The sequence below is a fragment of the Misgurnus anguillicaudatus genome, chromosome 13 (genome assembly GCF_027580225.2).
Source record: "Misgurnus anguillicaudatus chromosome 13, ASM2758022v2, whole genome shotgun sequence".
NCBI classification, from domain to species: Eukaryota; Metazoa; Chordata; class Actinopteri; order Cypriniformes; family Cobitidae; genus Misgurnus; species Misgurnus anguillicaudatus.
The window spans coordinates 17,847,733-17,868,170 of NC_073349.2; the positions used below are offsets into that span (position 1 = coordinate 17,847,733).

At 39.4% G+C, this 20,438-nt stretch overlaps 2 protein-coding genes and 1 long non-coding RNA gene across 14 annotated transcripts in view; 2 read left to right on the forward strand and 1 right to left on the reverse strand.

The window, feature by feature from the left end:
* Positions 1-20,438, forward strand: part of agrn (agrin) — a 329,502-nt gene that overhangs the window by 206,271 nt on the left and 102,793 nt on the right. The gene's annotated exons all lie outside the window — the stretch shown is intronic.
* On the forward strand, positions 669-1,827 carry LOC129414784 (uncharacterized). The gene is made up of 3 exons (XR_008634533.2): positions 669-990; positions 1,087-1,241; positions 1,430-1,827. It is a non-coding gene; the product is annotated as an uncharacterized lncRNA (long non-coding RNA).
* On the reverse strand, positions 1,573-6,563 carry LOC129414783 (uncharacterized). The gene is made up of 10 exons (XM_055168895.2): positions 6,158-6,563; positions 5,614-5,872; positions 5,238-5,511; positions 4,819-4,993; positions 4,639-4,715; positions 2,828-3,008; positions 2,413-2,661; positions 2,163-2,334; positions 1,829-1,977; positions 1,573-1,751 (listed from the first exon to the last, which is right to left on the reverse strand). Exons 1-10 carry the CDS (start codon positions 6,279-6,281, stop codon positions 1,573-1,575), a joined length of 1,839 nt encoding a protein of 612 aa, XP_055024870.2. The 5' UTR covers positions 6,282-6,563.

The following is a 20,438-nucleotide window of genomic DNA, read 5'->3' on the forward strand; positions in this document are numbered from 1 at the left end:
AGCATCATTTATGCTTTAATGATAAAATTATGTAGCCTGACCTTGTCATACTCAAAATTCTAGTCAGAATTTGAGTCTGATACCGCTCCATTGGGCTGTGAATATGGGGCGTGTTTTAAAGAGGCCCTGCCACACGTATTTTATTGCTATTGTAGTAAAGTCTGAAGTTTACCATGGACGCTGTAACCGTTTTTGTGAAAAAAATGCCTTGTTTACCTTGTTTCAAGCCATTCTAGCGTGGTATAGAAATCCTGCAGGAAGACTCAGCTCGATTTGTGCCTGTTCTCATTAATATTCAATGAGCTAAGCTGCTTGACTCCGATTGGCTAACCGCAAGGATGCGAGAGCATGGTTATTCACTCAGCGCAATAGGTAGTCTAGGCAAGAGGAACTTAGTTTACAGTTGTCTGTAATTGCGGCATAATGGCTTCTTCAGGTATATTGCCATATATTTATGACCCTGAATCTGAAGAGGAGACAGAAGCACCAGAAGAACCACAACCAGCTCGTTTGGCCATGGATGTATCTGAATGGTAATAGTAAACCATCAAGCATTTTGAAACATAATAAAATGTTTTCGTGGCAATTGTCTTCTGACTTTCAATACGATGCCTGCATTTTCTTTAGAATGCTGCATTAAGTTCCATTCACATATGGGTCTGTTAAGTCTATATATAACCGCAGTGAATGGCAACGGATTTTGTGCTTTTAATTCATATTATTTTGCGAGAGATCAATTATCGCGATGTAATTCCATTGAAGGTAAAAGTCAGCCTAAACGTTGCCTCGCACCGTCGGAAAATAATCTTATTATATCAAATTTAAAATGATCCCTTACATAAATGCCGAATGTATACCAATGTATTAGCCTTATAAGTTCTGGCTCGCAAAAAAACCTGACCTACCTTTTGCTTTATCAGGTGCACGTGCGGGAATTGTGTCAGAATGCCCACAGAAGTAGAAAATGTGTGCTGCAGGGAAACACCACCGGTAATATAGACAAAAGTGCTGCTTTAGGTGATAAGGCTACTTTTTAGATATATTTCAAGTCGATTGTCATTACTCCTCCTACATCTGACTCTACAGGTAGCAAGACGACTTGGACAAACTATTACCCCCATACAATGTATGACTCTCCACCCAGGGCTGGAACCTGTTTGTCTAAACATTTATTCTCTGCAAAATGCCATGAACGTATACAGAGCAGACTATGGCCCTTTGCGAGTCAGGGGTTATGAAAAGTAAGTGTAATATATAATATAATGTAGACCATGGTAATATTACACATACAAAGCTGCACAACATTTAGAACAAAGATATATTTATTATTTTATACAAAAACAAATAATGTAGTTCAAAACCACGCTCAGTGTAGTGATTCTCTCCAATGAACATATTTACAAAGACAATGTCCTCTGCTTTTTGGCAGGCGTTGCAGGCACCTAGCATATCGAACTTTTGTCAGCTGGTGCTGGGGCTATTTGGGGAGAAAGGTTCGTGTGGTCATTCCGTCCTGTGTGGTCCAGCGTATCCGTAGGGAGTTCCCAGACGCTGCAGGCCAGTATGTTGGATTTAGACCTCCCCTTGTCTGAACCGAGATACGTAGGCAGCAATGGCTTCTTCAAGGGGAGGATGCTCATATTGTGATGCCAGAGTATCAGGGACTGGAACTTTCTGCAACTCCTCCACATATGGCTGGTTGTTGGGCACTATGTCCTCGAAAAGCAATGCCATCATGTTGAAGATGTAACCTAGAAAAAAAATGTACATGATGTAAATAACTGTGTACAGACCATTTGTAATAATAATTATTAGTTGAACAACTTACAGTATGTGGCCTGTGTTTTCATTGCCTTCACGGTGTGTGCTCCCTTTTTGGCCTTAGGAAATAACACCTTGTATCTTAGTTTCCCTGATGTTGTTCTGGCCTGGGTACGCCCTGCATTTTCGTTAAAATGCATGGCTGCCAGGTACAACCTGAAAGTATAGGGTGTCGTTGTGTACATAACTCAGGCATGACATAGCAAAGGTTTAATCATGTCCTTAATGTCAATTTTCACATTGTTACATAGGTAATCAAAGCTCTAATATCCATTCACGTGTTTACTATATTTTGTCCTTTTACCAAAATAGTAATAGAGTGTTAATACGACAAAACATACCTGCACAACATGCCAATGTATGGAAATACAACATTTTTTGGAGTGAAGCGTATAACAATATTGTGGAAGGCCTCCAATGTTGAGGTCTGGTACTTGGAGCTCAACTTCTCCACATCAGTAAGGACCCTCTTATTTGACAACAGCTTCTCAACTTTGAAGAGGGCTTTGGAACCTAAATACATATCATCAATTAATAACTGAATGACAACAAAAATAATTTGAACATTATGTACAATGAAGGAGTACACACCTGGTTGAAACCATTTCTTATGATCTTTTGTCTGGCGAACTGGATGCAGACACTTTGGAAAAGCAGGATTGTCGTGGGTGTGTTTGTTTTGGATGTGGTTCACAACCGATGTCCATTTTGCAACCTTCTCTGTCCCTGTGGATGATGAGGTTGCACACCAATAAACATGGTTTCTGATGCCACGCTGCCACTTCTTCACAACTGCACAGTCCTTGTCTTTGGAAATTTTGTCCAGTTTCTTAGACAGACCTGATGAACAACATAGATGGTATCAAAATTAATCTGATAAACAAAATAAGTTGTTTACTTCTAAACACTCTATAATCTAAACCTATTGTAGTTTTGACAATGTCTTAATTATAAAGTTGATAATCAAATTATATTTTGAATAGAAAGTAACACAGACAAGGTTTACCCTTTTCAAAGTGCCAGACGTCATAGAAGTGCTGTGTGCTGCGCTCTCTAAGAAATTTTTGTATTTGAGGATGACGATCCGTGACGATGTACTCAATAGCCACACCTTTGGATTCAAGAAGCGAGAGACTTCTTTTTAGCCCCTCTTTTTCCATATTGTGACTCCCGCCAACCTCATTGCTCTTGTTACAAAGAAAGACAAAAAGTATATGCCATAAACAACTTTGCTGCAGTACTTTGACACAAAACACGAAGAACACTGATAAACATGTCATTATACACTATTCATGTCCTCATAAACCGCATAGATACACACATATACAGACACACACACACACACACACACACGCACACACACACACACACACACACCTACACTACAAACCACCTACAATAACACATTCAGTGTTATTGTAGGTGGTTTGTAGTGTAGGTGTGTGTGTGTGTGTGTGTGTGTGTGTGTGTGTGTGTGTGTGTGTCTGTATATGTGTGTGTCTATGCGGTTTATGAGGACATGAATAGTGTATAATGACATGTTTATTATGCTATAAGGGTGGCTTATGGGGACACAGACAGTGTCCCCATAAACGGAAAAGCTAAAAAAAAACATACTAAATGGTAGTTTATCATAGATTAAAGACTGGCAACAGGTTTTTATGACATTGGGGTTAGGGATTGGGGTAGGTTAGGGGAAAATAATATAACAGTTTGGACAGTATAAAATGTATTGCGTTTAAGGAAATGTCCCCGTAAACCACATACACCAACATGTGTGTGTCTGTGTGTTTTTGAGAGAGACAGTTAAAGGTGCAGTGTTTAATTTTTTTAGAAGGATCTCTTGACAGATATGCAAAATATTATACAAAACTATATTATCAGGGGTGTATAAAGACCTTTCATAATGAACCGTTAGATTTTTAGTACCTTAGAATATGATGTCTTTATCAACATACACAGAGGGTCCTCTTACATGGAAGTCGGCATTTAGTGGCATCATATTTTTACAGAAGCCCTTAAAGGACAAACTTTTTTACTAAGTTGTCTCCGACGATGACATGTTTGTCCAGTGGTAGCTAACGTTAGCCTGGTCCAACCAGACTCTCGTACATTCATTTCATTTGTACAGAGTCTGGCCACGCTCCATTGCAAAGCATTCCTTTCGTTAAGGAGGGTCCTCTGTTGAAGTTTAAAACTATTGGATCTGCCCAGAGTCACTCTGAATCTGCCATAACCAATCGCTAACGTTTGGTCGTGACGTATATCATCCACCGAAACCGGCCGGAAACAACAAGTAAGAATAATCAGACAAACAAAACTTAGCAAACCTGGTTCTTGCTCCGGCTTTAACTTCTGTATATTCGGCAGTTTTGCAACAACGGACCGATTAGATTTTCTCACGTCTTTCTCCACTGCCATTACTGAACTACAACTCAAACTGACGCACGACCTCAACGTCATCGTTATTAGCCACCCCCATCTGTTCGCTGATTGGTCCTGCAGATTTTTGCAGGAGAAAACGAAACTCTACAGAGCAGTCCCAGACGTACTGCTGAAGCGAAATGAAAACTAAGCGGAAGCACGTAGGAGGGCAGAGGCAGCCTAAGCTAACGTAGCTTCTCTATGCTTTTTAAAAGCGAGGGATAAGCAGTGGACTGAGCTGTTGAGTTGCAATGCGCAACCTTACCACTAGATAACTGCAAAAATTTACACACTGCACCTTTAAAGAGGGAGCCACAAATAATGATTTACAAGACTGATGTGTGTTGTGACATAAATACCCATTTATGTAACATCTATGACAACACCACTAACCTGCACAAGTTGAATGTCAATGATGTTGTTGTTTTCCAGGTTCATCAGACTGTAGCTACCGTATTTTGCTGAGTGGCCTACAAATATCAACATGATGTTATGAGCACTATTTGTTTGCATTGTTTTTAAACATGCCAGGGTGACATATGACATGTAATCAAATCTCATATAGAACTTTACCTGGTGAGTCTGCCCTCATGTCTCCACCAATTTTGACTGGTCTCTGCCTCAGGTGCTCAAATTCAGATTCCTGGAACGCATGCCATTTGTGGATCACGGCAGGCTCCAAGTAACTTCTAGCATGCCGTCTGAATGTGGAGTGTCCAATGCTTTTCAGGTGCATGGCTTTAAATACCTACAAAAGTATTGGTATTATCAGTAAAACACATCTTTTGTTTGTCAAGAGATAAAGGGCATTGTACAACACAAACTCTGATTGGTGTGGCGTGGCATCAAGCTTTTGAAAAACTTCCAAGTTTGAAGTATTAACAGATGTAACAAGTTAAGAGCTGAAGACATATAGAAAATCGAATGGGTCCACGTGATGTGTTGGGGTGTGTGTTGTACGGTATGCAGCTGAAAGTGTACTACAACAATACCTTTTGTAACTGGAAAAATGAAGTGCCAGTGAAATATATGGCTGCTGACAGTTGAAGGTTTCCAGTGGGGCAGCTCCCAATCACAGGTTGGCTTTTCCACTGTCGAAAAAAATTGCAGTGATGACAAATCTGGTCAACTGCCAAAAAGGTGCCGCGTCTGCGTGGCCTCACATCAGATACCCGTTTACATATGGGACAGGTTTCAAAAAGCTCCAGTAGGCACTTCTCAAAAACAATGAACTTTGAGTCTTTGTAGCCAGATCTAGTTCTGTCACTGTGAGTAACATAAACAATGAAAACATTATGTTAGTTTAATCATTCATATGACATTGACAGTGTCTGTCTTTCTATGAAAAAATAAGCCAATTGCACTTACAAAAGCTGTGATGAATCTGTCATGTCTGTCACATCAGTGACATCTGTCATAGAGTTAGCTGGGTCATATGTTGAGTCGTGTGGTTCTGGGATAATTGTTGAATGACTGGTGTCATATTCCTCCTCTTCTTCTAACCGGATTCTTTTAGCTGGCCTTGGATGTGCAACCTTGATTGGCGTGGAGGTCAGAGGTCCCCAAGGTGCATCTGATGTGGTTGTGCCAATGTTCACACTTTCACAACAGCCAGTAGTTTGTGTTCCTAAAGCACATTGCTGTATATTACTTGTTTGTAACAGAATTTAAATAACAATAACAGACAGATTACATAAAGTACTGCCTCAGGAGTGTAAACTATGGGTAGTCTGCGAAACATGAGTGATCATAATAAGGCATAATAATTAACTATTTATTAACAAACACTATTTCTGAAGTCTGATAGATTATGAACCAAGTAACCATTATCTTTTCAGCCACAACTACAACACTGCATAACTGCAGTTATTACACACATGAACAATTTAAAAATACAAAACAAATCACTAACCTCTGCTTTTGACATGATGTCGTAGAGTACCCATTGATAGCTGAGTCCCCCGAGATGACAGACTAGGTGGGTCTGTTTGTGAAAAGGCATGGCTGAAAGATGTCCCCGATGTGCTCTGTGGCATAAGACACGACACGACGATGTTAGCAGAGAACAACTAATAAAGCAAAGCAAATCGTGTCCTGAAATCTAAAAGTGGTGAAAAACAATCTGACCAAAAAACTTACATGGATGTAACTCTAAATGCAATAAAAACATGCATGAGATCCTTGTTCAAATTAGGGTTTACTCTTGATTAACCAACTTAATTGTGTTTGTTAAGAACGACAAAATCGCTGAATAGCTATGTTATTTACATTTAGGTAATCATGGCTTGCAACAGCGTCTCGTAAATCACGTCAGTGCTTAGCCAAGGATGTACTATTGTGCTGAATTTTTTTTAATTCATAATATCATTCGCAAAAAATTTGCTTTGCGTCATTAGTAACATTACAGCTTGGCAACACCTGTTATCAACTAATTTATAGCTTTATCGGATGAACTTAGCTTGGCTAGCGAGTGCTAGAATAGTCCAAATCAACATAAAACCTGCTAGGCAAGCGAGTGCATTAAACCTGTATAATATAGCATTTCCTTGAGATAATTGTTTTACTTACAGGCTGGACACTGGCCGTACACTGCCGCGATGGTACTGCTCCAGGCTTCAACCGCAACCGTGTCGTGAAGCCTTTGCTGTACTCCCCGAAGTTGATGAAGTCACTCTCTTCGAAATGTGATGAACATATAAATACATTGGAATGATCCTGTTTTGGCATTGTTCCAAAAATGAACTGAAGCCATTTAATTCTTAAATCTGGGTTCTTGGGCAACATGTGCATAGTTGAACCTCTATTCCTGCATAGGGCACAAGCACGTTGACGTTCAGCCATCCTTGCGGAATAGAAAACTCACAGAGCTGAACGAAAACTTTGGGCGCGGTCTCAAGTGGGAGAGCTCATGAATAATAATGAGCTCGATCAGTTCCACGTCACACTGATCAGCTTTTTCAACTGACCTAATTTCTCCCCTTATTTCTTTTCAGTGGATAGAGCTGACATAGGAGGTAGAAGTTCATTTTCACATTCCCGATAAAGCACAGACACATATAGACCTAACACATATCAAAAAATACAAGTAAAAACGGTTTTGTGTGGAAGGGCACCTTTAACCGAACCAGGACCAAAATGCCTCTGCACTCAATTGGATAGACCTACAACCAATCAGAGCAACCGATTGTGTAATGTATGTTGAAATGGCGTCTGTCTTTTTGCAGCCTGACCTGAACTGCTAGTTATTTCGCTACAATGAGACTAACATTATGATTGTACACTGCAAAAAATGATTTTCAAGAAAAACAATTCTTAGTATTTTTGTCTTGTTTTCAGTAAAAATATATAAAAATTCTTAAATTAAGATGCTTTTTCTTGATGAGCAAAACGACCCAAGAAAACAAGTCTAGTTTTTAGACCAAAAATATTAAATTTAAGTGATTTTGTGCATAAAACAAGCAAAAAAATCTTGAACATTATTCTTAAACACTAAGTTAAAGGAAAATTCAAGAAATATTTGCTTACCCCATTGGCAGATTTTTTTGCTTATTTTCTGCAATTGTTTTCTTGAAAATCATTGTTTGCAGTGTACTTTGTCTGAGTTAGCGAACGTACATTGACACCTACTATGTTTACAACATTTCATTCATATCACGACATTGTGAGTTCTAAGTCATACAGTCAGACTATCTCTTACAATTAAGTAAGATAAACTTCATCCATGGGCTTCCGAAAAGTAGCTGGCAACGACCGTTAGTTATATACACGTTGTTGTGCATACCAAGTTGCACGTACACGCCGCGCCAGATGATAAATTAAACTTTTGCTGAATCCCATAGGAGGGACTGCAAAAACGTCTTTTCGATCAACAAATGCCTTGATCTCTGTTCCTCTTTTAAAATCAATACGCTGATATCTTCTAGAACAGACTCGATGGCAGAATCTTCACATCTTAATTCTCCAGCGGCAGCCATCTTTGTTGTAAACGGATTCAACACAGCTGCTCTTTGGTGACGTGGTTGATTACGTTACTGTTGATCATCTGTCCATCATTGTATAAATCCCTCCCTGACAATTCGATTGGTTCGACCAGCTTTGGTTCGAGCATAGTTGCGCCACAACAGAGCGGCACCAGACCGAACTTCCCGACAAGAAATGTTGTGGGTGGGGCTAAGTTTGGCTGGCACCCAGGCTAAAAATTATGTCTAGTCAGTGTCTACACTGACTTTTTTAAAGTTCCCGCTTTTTCTGTGTTTTTGAAGCTTTGATTGTGCTTACAGTGCGCAATATCACATGTGTTCATGTTTCACGTGTAAAAAAACGTGGTATTTTTCACACTATTTACTTATCTCTATAGCGCTGTTTTCAGTGTCCTCAAAACGGGTTGATGTCTTCCTTGTTCAATGAAGTCCCTTCGTCAGAAATACCTAACGAGTTCTGACTGTGTAGTTTGTTTAGTGTGTTGTGATTCGACAGCAGCTTAGCTTGTCGTTAGCTTAGCTGGCGACTGACGTATTCCTGTGGGCGGAGTTTAGTAAAAAAACTGTTCTACTGACGTCATTAAAGCAGGAAGTAGATGGCTGTAGTCCAAACCGGCCGTTCGCTGTAGGCTTTGAAAGGCGAATTCAAGAAAATATATCACCTGGCAGTGAACTTTGAGCTTTATCATTTTACAGGTATTATTTATGCTATTATAGCAACATTACACACTAACTAGGTGTTAAAAAATGGGATCAGAAAGAACGGGACCTTTAAAGTTTCGACAAAAATGTGTGTTGGCAGTATGTGAACACAACCACCCTCTTTTTTTCATCCCCATTAAACCAGAGCAGTCTTAGTAGACATGCTGTTTTGATTCTCTTGTTAATGTGATGTCATACTGATAAAGCCCCGCCCATGGCCACTGACTGATTGGTTAACTTTACCCAAAAGCTTTTCTAAATGTGTTTGTTAGCACATTGTACCACTAATGCACCTTTTTATAGGGTTATTTTGGACATGCCATTACAAATTATTTTTGGGGTATTTTGAGCTAAAACTTCACATTTTCGGCACACATGAGACTTACACTCACCTAAAGGATAATAAGGAACACCATACTAATACTGTGTTTGAAAGCATTCTTTAGAAATCCTGGCCCATATTGATAGGATAGCATCTTGCAGTTGATGGAGTTTTGTGGGATGCACATCCAGGGCACGAAGCTCCTGTTCCACCACATCCCAAAGATGCTCTATTGGGTTGAGATCTGGTGACTGTGGGGGCCATTTTAGTACAGTGAACTCATTGTCATGTTCAAGAAACCAATTTAAAATGATTCAAGCTTTTTGACATTGTGCATTATCCTGCTGGAAGTAGCCATCAGAGGATGGGTACATGGTGGTCATAAAAGGATGGACATGGTCAGAAACAATGCTCAGGTAGGCCGTGGCATTTAAACCATTCCCACTTGACACTAAGGGGCCTAAAGTGTGCCAAGAAAACATCCCCCACACCATAACACCATTGCATTAATGAGAAATTGAACAGGTTTTCCTAATAATCCTTTAGGTGAGTGTATATTACATCTCGTAAAAATGTTGTACTGCATTGCATGACAGATAAAAATACAAGAAATGTATAAAAAAAAGTTTTCATTGGCCGAATTATCAAGACACACTACAACGATTTAAGTCGTCTCTTACATCCCTTACAGCGTCATTCGCATCGAATGAAAAACTGTGTCTGCTTTGACTGAACTCTTTGAAACCTTGACTGATGAGCTTTTGTGCATTATCGCGGCTCAGCCTTGTTCTATGTAATTTCCGAGCTCTGTAACTCAGTGGGTGTGCCGGCCGTAATGGACTCCTAATGATAAGCAAAGAAAGCCGTCTGTTTCTCTAGGCAGCACAAGATGGATCCCGCAAATGAAGCTGACCTAAATACACAGCTGTCATTATAGTCCAGAGGATGTTTCATAGCTTGTGAACAGAAGCTCAGAATACACCAGCTCACCATTTTTCATTGTCTGTCTCTCTTTTTCTTTTCTCATGGCTATAACTCATAAAGACTTACAATGCTCACATTGAGTTAAAAGAGACGCTTGGGAATCAGGCGCCCCAGGTGACAAGGCACTCTGATTAATATTTATCATTTGCATATTTATTTGATTAGCATCGCTCGCTGAAAACGGCACAAACTTGATTTTTTTTTTGCTTTTGAAAGAAGAAACAATAACAGGTTAAGCACCCATTGAACTTTGGAGGGCCCTGAGAGATGTGTGTAATGAATCCAATTAGACTGGTAGATTGAAGAGCCGGGGTAGTGTGATTATATTTAGTACCAACCTTTGCAATGCGCTGTTTGTGGAGAGGTTGAATCTGGGTCACCGTGGTAGGTTGAAAAGCTCTCAGCAGCTTCTGCGTGTTTTTGTTTGGAGGCTCTTTGTACAGCATGCTTCTGCCTTCATTCTCTTGTACCTTCATTTCCTCATCCTCCTCTGCTTGCATTTCTCTGTTTTGAGTGCTATGTGCAAGGCTTCCCATCTGCTGAAAGGATGCACGGATACTTTTCATTCTGTACTCTGTTTTAAGCTCGCTTTGTTTGTGTTTGTTTTGTTCTCTTGCTGAAAAACCCAGGCAGGTTTGGCTGGTCTCGTTTGCTGGTATTAGAAGGATTTTGAGCCCTTTCAGATGGTCAGACTGGAAGAATAGCTGGCAGAAGACCTCTGTAAACTAGGCCAAGCTGGAGGACTAGCTTAAGTCATGTTAAAAATAAAGTTTGTCGCAGTTGATGATGTCATAGAAGTTCATTTCTTGATTAAAGGTTCTTCATGGCAGCAGAGAACCTTATAATAACTTCAACCAGATAAGACCATCTTAGGCTTTTTCAGCAATAACATTTATTTTCTTTCTTTCGCTCGTGTTATTTCTATTTTGCTCTTCTCGCTTTCCGCCTTTCTGGTTTCACAGTGTCTTACCTCATCCATGTCTTCCCTTGTGGCGTGGAGAAGGCGACAGAATTCGTTCCCTGGTTAAATTCTTAACGCGTGGAGAGAAAGAAAGTTTTGACGCCCTTGAAGCCATTGTTTGGTGATAAGTGCTCCTTCAGAAACCAAACACTGCCTCTGGGGGGATTTCTGCTTGTGTCATGCTAATATTTCCTTCTCTCCATTTTCTTCACACCTTCTCCTACACGCTAATAAATGTTTCCCCTCAAGCTTAAAGGGAAGGTAGGGAACGAGAGCGAGAAAAAGTGAACCAAGGAAGAGTCGCTGCTTTAACGGTTTTTGATATACAGAGGGACAGGAAGTGAAACACGCACCGTTTGCTGGATATCATAAACTCTCTCATATTGACAAGATGTGAGGGAGAAAATAGCTGTGTATCACGCTCGTGTGAATTCATACATGCTCCATAATTTCGATATTAGGCTTAAAGCAGAGCGGATCTCAATATGTATGGCTTGAACAGATTGTAGCATTTACAGTCATACAGATGTGTCAGGGGTGTTTCATCTTAAGGTCTTACAGAGATCTTTTGTACTATTTGTTGGTTGCTGTGCAATTTGACATCACTTCAGACAAGTTCACGACTTCACACAAAAATACAAAACAGTCATTGTGTGTTTTGTTTTTTACTCTCAGACCATTGCATCACAAAATGTGATTTTTCTCTCATATAATGTATAAAGACTGGCACTGTCAAGCTTGATCGTGTGCATGACCAGTGGCGGCTGGTGACCTCTTTTTTCGAGGGCGCTCGATGCGAAGTTCGTCACAACATGTATGTAGCCCGTCATGTGTGGGGTTTGTAATTTCAAAATATGTGTTCTGCACGTCGAGCGATCCTGTGTGCATCACGTGTCTTGTCAAAATAAGTGCCTGGTGCAGACGCGTCTAATGGGTTTATGATTAAAGAGACGCTCGCATTTGCCAGATACTCACATAATCTCATGTGTAATCAGAGTTTACTGTTAAGGGAGTGTCTTGCATGTAGTTTGTGAACGTGAGCATTTCTTTTACAGAAACGGTTTTGACGCGTGTTCAGCGGGCACTTATTTTGACAAGACACGTGATGCACATTGTTCACATGACGCAACAAACACAAATTTTGAAAACGCAAGCAACACACATGACACTGCGAACACTTATTTTGAATTTGCGCCCCTCGGATGAGCATTCGCCACTGCTATCCATCCTTCACAGGGACTCCAGTGGGTTAATAAAGGCCTTCTGAGAGCAATTGATGCGATTTTGTAAGAAAAATATTAATATTTAAAACTTTACAAACTAGAATAACTAGCTACTGGTAACAATCGATGTGCGTTCATGGGAGAGTGTATTTCTAGCATATGAAGTAGATGCAGTGGCTTAGTGATGCTTAAATTGTGGGGTAACTTTCATTCTTGGGTGAACTATCTCTTAAATTTAAAGGTACCACAAAAGGTTCCTCACAACATGCCATAGAAGAACCATTTTTGGTTTTACAAATTACCATTCAGTTAAAAGCTCTTCAAAGAAGCATTTTTATACCTTTTCATATACTTTTTCATATCTATCTTTTTTCTTTATTATTTACGCCATTCCAGCATCTATGGCTATATTCATAGCGAGAACTTAATTCATACACACGTTTTATTCGGACAAGTAAAATCAGACACATGTTGGGGGAGGGACAATTTTGCCTCTCCAATTTGCATGTTTTTGGACTGTGAGAGGAAACCGGAGTACCCGGAGTAAACCCACGCTGACACAGGAAGAACATGCAAACTCAACACAGAAAGGTCACCTGACCCTTTTTAGTATCCACTACAAAAAAAAGCCAACACAGTTAAAAATAAAAGTGTTTCATGATGCCATAGAAAAAACATTTTGGGCTAAATGGTTCCATAAAGAACGTCTGACAAACCTTCGCAAAAGGTCCGTTGTGATGAAACAAGTTTCTGCCGATTATGAAAAGGCATGAACGAAATGTTCTTGTGCATTGTTCCAATTCACTGCCCTTTTGTGTTGTTACTGGCCATTTTTGTCCAATTAAACAGCTGTAAAATGTATCAGATTAATATTTTTTTTAAGCTTAATGTGCAAACCACAGGCCTACTAAATGGTTAATTGTGCCACATGGTGATCAACAAAAAAATTACAAATTTTTCCTCTTTGCAAAAGGAAAAACTGCCAACAATCAAGAATGCATGATTATATGGTGTCATGGCTTTGCAATCAAAAAACATTGTTATAATGGAAGTCAATAGGGCAAAAATGGCCACTAACAATAAATGAGAGAGAAAAAAATAAAAACTGATGCTACACAAAAATGTAAAAGCCAATGTTTTTACTAATCTTTTACATGCCCAAGACTGTGAAAAGGGTAAAAGAAAATCCAGTCCACAATCAACTTTTATATTGAAAATTGGTCATTTTGTGTGTGTTTTTTCCAAATCAGTGACACCACTTATAAACTTGGCAATTAAAGAGTTAAAATCATGGAAGTTTTGGAAACATTTGGTAGTTTTGATCAGTACTGAGGTTGATATATGCGAAAAAATTTGGGGGAAAAATCATCTGATACATTTTTACAGCAGTTTAATTTAGTGGCCATTTTGGCCACTAACAACACGAAAGGGTAGTAAATTTGCCCACGGTATATTGTTACGTTTTTTTTACATTTCAAAGCATTTTCTTAAAATATGTATAACTATAAGATTTGTCACCAAAAATAATGCCATTTGCTGAAACACAGAGAAAGTTGTGGCCAAATTAAGACAAAAAAGGGCCAAAAATGGTCCCAACAACACATAAGGGTTAACTGAATGGTTCTTTGAGGAACCAAGAATGGATCACCGTGAAGAACCTTTCAAGCACCTTTATTTTTAAAAGTGTAAGATTCTTTTCTGGCATCATGTAGCTACTTTATTTTTCGAGAACGTACAGTATATTGCAAGAAATAAAGTCATGAGAAACACAAGGTTGAGTAAACATTAAAGCACATTAGTCCACCATCAAAAGAAGAGAAGCCTTTGTGTGCCATCTATGTTAATAGTCCTTAACACAGTGTTTCAGCTTCAATTATAATTAAACGGTACTTGGTACAAATGTGAAATGTAATGTAAGAGTGCAGTGTAGATGTTGAGCAGTGGGCGGGGCCACAGTAGATATTATATAACATCTCCAAATGTAGCGGAAGGGGTCTGAGGACTGCGACACCCTTGGTCCACAGTTCCTGATCACAGCAATTATTCGGCTCTTCCAAGCCCTGCTATTTCCTCGCACCTTCTCATTATAGGGCCGCCTGTCCACACATTCACATTTTCGCGTGGGCTCCTAATTAATGTACTCTGCCACTTTACAGTGTCGATTTCTTTTTACTCACAACAGCGCATCTCCCTTTATGTACGTGAACCTCTAAAAAGCTTCAAATGTGCCAGTTCTGTGCGCATCTCATCCCGATGGCAGTCCCAGAGAGGCATGTGGCTGTCATCCAGCTTACAGCTGGAGTCCTTGAAGACTGCTGCTCCAGCACAGGCCTCGGGGATAACAGCCCACTATTTCAAAGAGGCTCTGCCACTCTTCGAAAAGGACTCATTTCTTACTGAGAGAATATGCAAGCCAACTCAATATACCAAAGGCAGACTTTTACAAAGTCTGTAATCGTAGTTGCATGTAACATTTCTCTGAGAACTTTCTCCCTCTCCCTTCCTTATTAAATCCGCTTGAATTTTGCAGCCCCAAGAGATGGAAAACATAAAATAAGAAAGCGTAAGAAAGAGGAACTTTCGTTCTGTTTTTGGAGTGAGAAATCTTTCATCTTTTTTAAGAAACAAAATAAAGCAGCATTATCGCAGACTGCAGTTGGGTTTTAGGAGCCGTGCCATGGGAAACGGGTCATTGAACCATTCTGAAGGCCAGAAGGCTTTACTGATGAGCCTGATTTCATCATTCTCCAACCCGGCGCAGATGGAGAGGTGTGGAGATCTGGAGAAAATATCCGGCTTGCAAAATTAGGCAGTTACGTGCCAGTTCAGTGCGTATTTTAAGCTCTGGTTCTCGGCAGAGAAATCAATAGCTTTGTTCCTGTGGAAACATTCCCTCAGAAGAGCTTTTACTGTAGGACACTTTTAGATCAGCGGAGGAACACAGTGGTCATGAATATAACCTGCTTACTTCCCACTTCTGTTTTTATTGTTGTTGGCACAGCCGGGTACTTAGAGTGGGTACGTGTGTGGGTTTAGAAAGGATATGTGTGTGGCGCTACTTGATTTCCGTCATGAAAAACGTGCTTGGCAGCACGAAACGCACTTTTTGATGCGTGCTGAGCTTGATATGGGTTTGATATGCTCTCCTTCTTTTCCCTACTCGCTTTCAGATGTGGGGTGGGATTTAATGTAGTTGCCAGGAAGAGGTTGGAGAAGGGTTATGTTCTAATCTTGCACCGTCCCATGCCGTTCACTAAACTGGCTGAATGAGAGCCTTAGTATGCTAGCTAGCCATCTTAGTATCGGATGATACTAAGATGGCTAAATATGTTATTATGCAACCAATCTATCGCTAAATTTCCAATACCCGGGTGATTCTCACGAAAACTTGGTTTTAAACATGTCAAGCATGAAAATGTAAAAATTGCTTAAATTTACTTTTTTTCCCACCAGACATTGAAAAACAAAGTCTGGAGTAAATGGGAACATTAATTTAAAAACTTTTACTTATCATTTAACACTTTTTGTAACATAATTTTAAAAATTAGTCTTAAAAAATCTCATTACCGCAACAGTCAGAAAACATCAACACTGACATATTTTCAAAATGACATGAAAAACCTGAAAGAACATAATTTGGAGATTCTGCACATGCATTTAAAATCAAAGTATTATGCTTCTATTAATTAAATTAACATTTAATAAGCATCTGTTGCGGTAATGATAATCAAAATGTCGTGTAAGCATTCTGACAAGACAATATTTCAAATTAACTGTAAAAAAATGATCTTACCTGGTAGCCATCTTGAAGTAACTGGTCCATGTGCTTGGTCGCTCAAAATCAAACTTTATTAAAATTCTGTATGTGTGCTGAAACTGTTCTCAAAAAGTGTTGCGGAGGATGAGAACATCAGGCATGGACACATCATTTTCCTAATTTTTCTTCATTATTATTATACATGAATATTCAGTAAATATTTTTTCTGTCATCTAAAGTAGTCTAGAAAAACATCCATTTATTTTTTTTCTTAATATTTTTGTGTTAATTTGATTAAATTACAACATAACGCATGTTCAAACACAGCCGGACACATTGCGGTAATGAGAATTTCAGCAGAAAATGAGATAAAATTTACAATTATAAATTCTTATGTTGAAATCACACATTGTGCAAGGTAGAACACAATATTGTGTTAATTCTGATGCTTTTTAATGTTACTATATTACACATTTTAAAGCTAAAATCATTAGTGACGTGGTGTTTCAATGGTTTCGTGAGAATCACCCACTCATTGAGTAGGGGTGTGAATCTTCGCAGGTCTCATGATTTGATTCGATTATGATGATTATGTCAGCGATTCGATTTGATTAGATATTTCTTATTGAGAAGCCAACATAGATAGACGTCTTTTAAGAAAGTGCTTTGTGTGCTTTGTAAACTTTGGAAGTTAAAGGAGTGCTAAATACAGTGTGACCGCACCTGAGGGTTTTGGCTAATACGGGGTGTCTTGTAAGGTAGCGTAATTAAATTCCCTACATTTTGTTACCCTAGGCAACTCACTAGGTTTTGGTACAGAGCGCCTGTCTCTCTCGTATCCGTTTTTGAACATCTAAATGTGACATTAATGTGTTCTCCTGCATTATTTTGTGCTTATTTGTTCCAGTCATATTGGAAAACAAAGTTATTTTGAGGATAATGTGTAATGGATTTATCTGAGGCAGCGCGATGCCTGTTTGTGTGCGATATTAAATGTATCAGTGCTCCTGTAATATTATTTGGGCACGATGGGATCTAATCCAGGAATAATTACTGCCGTAACGGCACCATAGATAGCACAGGTAGAGGACGCACGTGCGCACACAAAACACACAACCGCTTTTGAAATAACACAGAGAAGGACGGACACTCATCTAATTTGTATGTACACATGTACAAAGCTTGACATGCAAACAAACAAACAAAAGCTCTCCTACACACACAGCAGCAGCATACACAACAAACACGCACCTGCAAACATTTACCGTCACCCTGTCATTTTTACCTCTCTCACTGTACTGAGTGAACCTGACGGGCTGCCCTTTATTTTGACATGTCTTTAATCTTAGTGTGAAAGTGCAAACACGTCACATTTAATCTTCTAGCCTTTCTCCACCCGCGGCCCTGAACCCCAAGCATACAAATGTGCAGTGCTTTGTTTATTTTTAATTTAAAGGGATAGCACACCTGAACGTGTCAACATTTACTCGCCCGCACGTCATTTTAAACCCTTGTGAATTTTTCTCTTTCAAAGACCACAAAACGGAAGCAAGGTGGGATGTTTATGCTTCAAGGCTAGATTGTTTGATTAACACTTTGCAATAAGGTTGTATTTGTTAACATTAGTAATGCATTAGTTAAAGGGACACTCCACTTTTTTTGAAAATATGTTCATTTTCCAGCTCCCCTAGAGTTGAGCGTTTGGTTTTGCCGTTTTGGAGTTCGTTCGGCTGATCTCCGGGTCTGGCGCTAGCACTTTTAGCATAGCTTAGCACAATCCATTAAATCTGATTAGACCATTAGCATCACTCTAAAAATAACCAAAGAGTTTCGATATTTTTCCTATTTAAAACTTGACTCTTCTGTAGTTACACCGTTTACTAAGACCGACAGAAAATTAAAAGTTGCGATTTTCTAGCCCAATATGGTTAGGACTATACTCTCATTCCGGCGTAATGATCAGGGACTTTGCTGCTGTGGCATGGTTGCAGGAGGCGCGGTGATATTACGCAATGCCCGAAAATAGTCCCCTGCTATTGAAAGATACTAAGGGGACAATTTTTGGCTGCTGTGTAGTGGGGGTGTCACGATTCTTCAAATCCTCGATTCGATTACATTTTTGATTCTAATGTCACGGTTCGATTCGATTCTCGATTTTTACTTTTTTTGAAAGACAAAAAAGCTATGCCATTAATATTTATTATTATTATTATAATTTCACAGTAACATTCACATTGCTTGCTTTTCCTCGCATGGGGGTTTGTGGGCTTCACTTTATACGTGAGAGAGCTTGTAGAGAGGATTCCTTCTTGCACGCACATGGACTTAATGCGTGCGTCTTGGGCATCTGAAATAAATCATAAGCAGCTGCGCTTCTCTCTGTCTCACGTGCTCTCGCATCTGTCCGAAGTCTAAACATAATCTAAAGTAGTAATCATTATTTATTTGTTCAGTTTTATGCGTTTCATGCGAGCTGAGGCAAACCATCCCTTTTGTTAAAATATAATCCGCTGCATCTTGGCGCCTCTCTCACTCTCGCACACGTACAGAGAGCTGCGCTCTGTCCGAAGTCAGATCAGTAGGTAGTAATCCTGTTTATGATATGCATTTTAAGGAGTTGTAGCAATACATCCCTCGTGTTTAAAATATTAATATCTGAGAGCTCCCCCCCCCCCTTGGCAAGCCGACCGGACATGACATGGGGGCGTGGCAGCATTGACGATCCCATTTTTTAATTCGAAGTTCGAGGTTGTGATTTAATTTCGTTCGATTTCGATTTAAAACCGAAATCGTGACACCCTTACTGTGTAATATCATTGCACCTGCTACAGCCATGTTACGGCAATAAAGTCCTTGATTATTACGCCAGAATGAGAGTATAGTTCCTAGCCATATCGGCCTGGAAAATCGCAACTTAAAATGTTCCATTGGTCTTAGTGCGCGATGTAGCTGCAGAAGGGTTGAGTTTTGAGCGGGAAACATATTGAAACTCTTTGATCATTTTTGAGCGCAATGCTAATGGTCTAATCAGATTCAATGGATTGTGCTAAGCTATGCTAAAAGTGGTACCGCCAGACCCGGAGATCATCTGAACGGATTCCAAAATGGTAAGAATTAAATGTTTAACTCTAGGGGATCTGAGCATGAGCATATTTTCAAAAAAAATGAATTAAATTCTTTTTTTTATGAATATATAATTCATATTTTCAAAAACATGAATATAAATAAACAATACTTCTACAGAATTTATTAATCTTAGTTTGTGTTAATTTTAGCATTTGCTTATACATTATGAACTATTACATTATTATGTAATGTTAAAGTGCACCTATTTCGTTGCTAAAAAACAATGTTATTTTGTGTATTTGGTATAATACAATGTTTGCATGGTTTATGGTTAAAAAACACATTATTTTCCACATACCGTACATTTTTGTAGCTCCAGATTTCACTCTTTTCCTGAAACGCATGCATTTGTACTAATACACACACACACCAAAGGAAATGTAAAAAGGTGAATTGGACAATAGGTGCTCTTAAACATTAGTTAATGCACAGTGAACTAACATGAACATTTACTAAAATAAACAAAAATTATTAAATACCATTAAATAACAAATACAGCCTTATTGTAAAGTACTAAATAGGCACATCATATTTCGTATGGGTTAAAATCACACAGGTCTTTATTATTATGATTTTAGTCATTCCTTTAACAGTGTCTCCCCCAGGAACATCCCCCAATTTTCTCTCTGCATTAATTTTTTGCCCTTCTTATTATCCAAAAAAAATGGCTTACTTGAGGACGAAAGTTCACCTCTGGAGAAAAGTGAGCTACGCTGTTACACTTCTGACCCACTTCTCTCTCTCTCCCCCGTAAGCATCAAAAACAGTCTTGTGCCTGGCCCCTGCGTCCCCCAGCCCTCTGTCTACTAACTGCAGCAGTTAATGAACTTACAGACGAGCTTCTGTGGCACCACTGAGTCCCAGCTCTGTCCTCTCATGTTCATATTTCATATCTCCGCTGTAACCCAGCGCACTGAATTATTAACTATAGCACTCCCTATTCTGCGATGATGCTTTGTGTTTTACTTTGTGTCTGTCTCTCTTCTTTGTGCAGCCCGTGCACCGTTGAGAGCGGTTTGGTAGTGATGCATGAAATGAGATAGGTAGGTAGTTAGTGTTCTGATTGGCCGGTCAAATGAGGCTGCGTGTTTGCAGCTACAAAGCGTGGAGCCCCGTGCGGATGCTTATCTGTGCAGCA

Excerpts from the sequence above, each read along its gene's own strand:
- LOC129414783 (XM_055168895.2), bottom strand. The coding sequence starts at position 6,281 with ATGCCACAGAGCACATCGGGGACATCTTTCAGCCATGCCTTTTCACAA. Across the intron at positions 5,873-6,157 it reads ACATCATGTCAAAAGCAGAG|GAACACAAACTACTGGCTGT; the intron begins GTTAGTGATTTG and ends AATGTGCTTTAG. Across the intron at positions 1,978-2,162 it reads TACATTGGCATGTTGTGCAG|GTTGTACCTGGCAGCCATGC; the intron begins GTATGTTTTGTC and ends CTATACTTTCAG.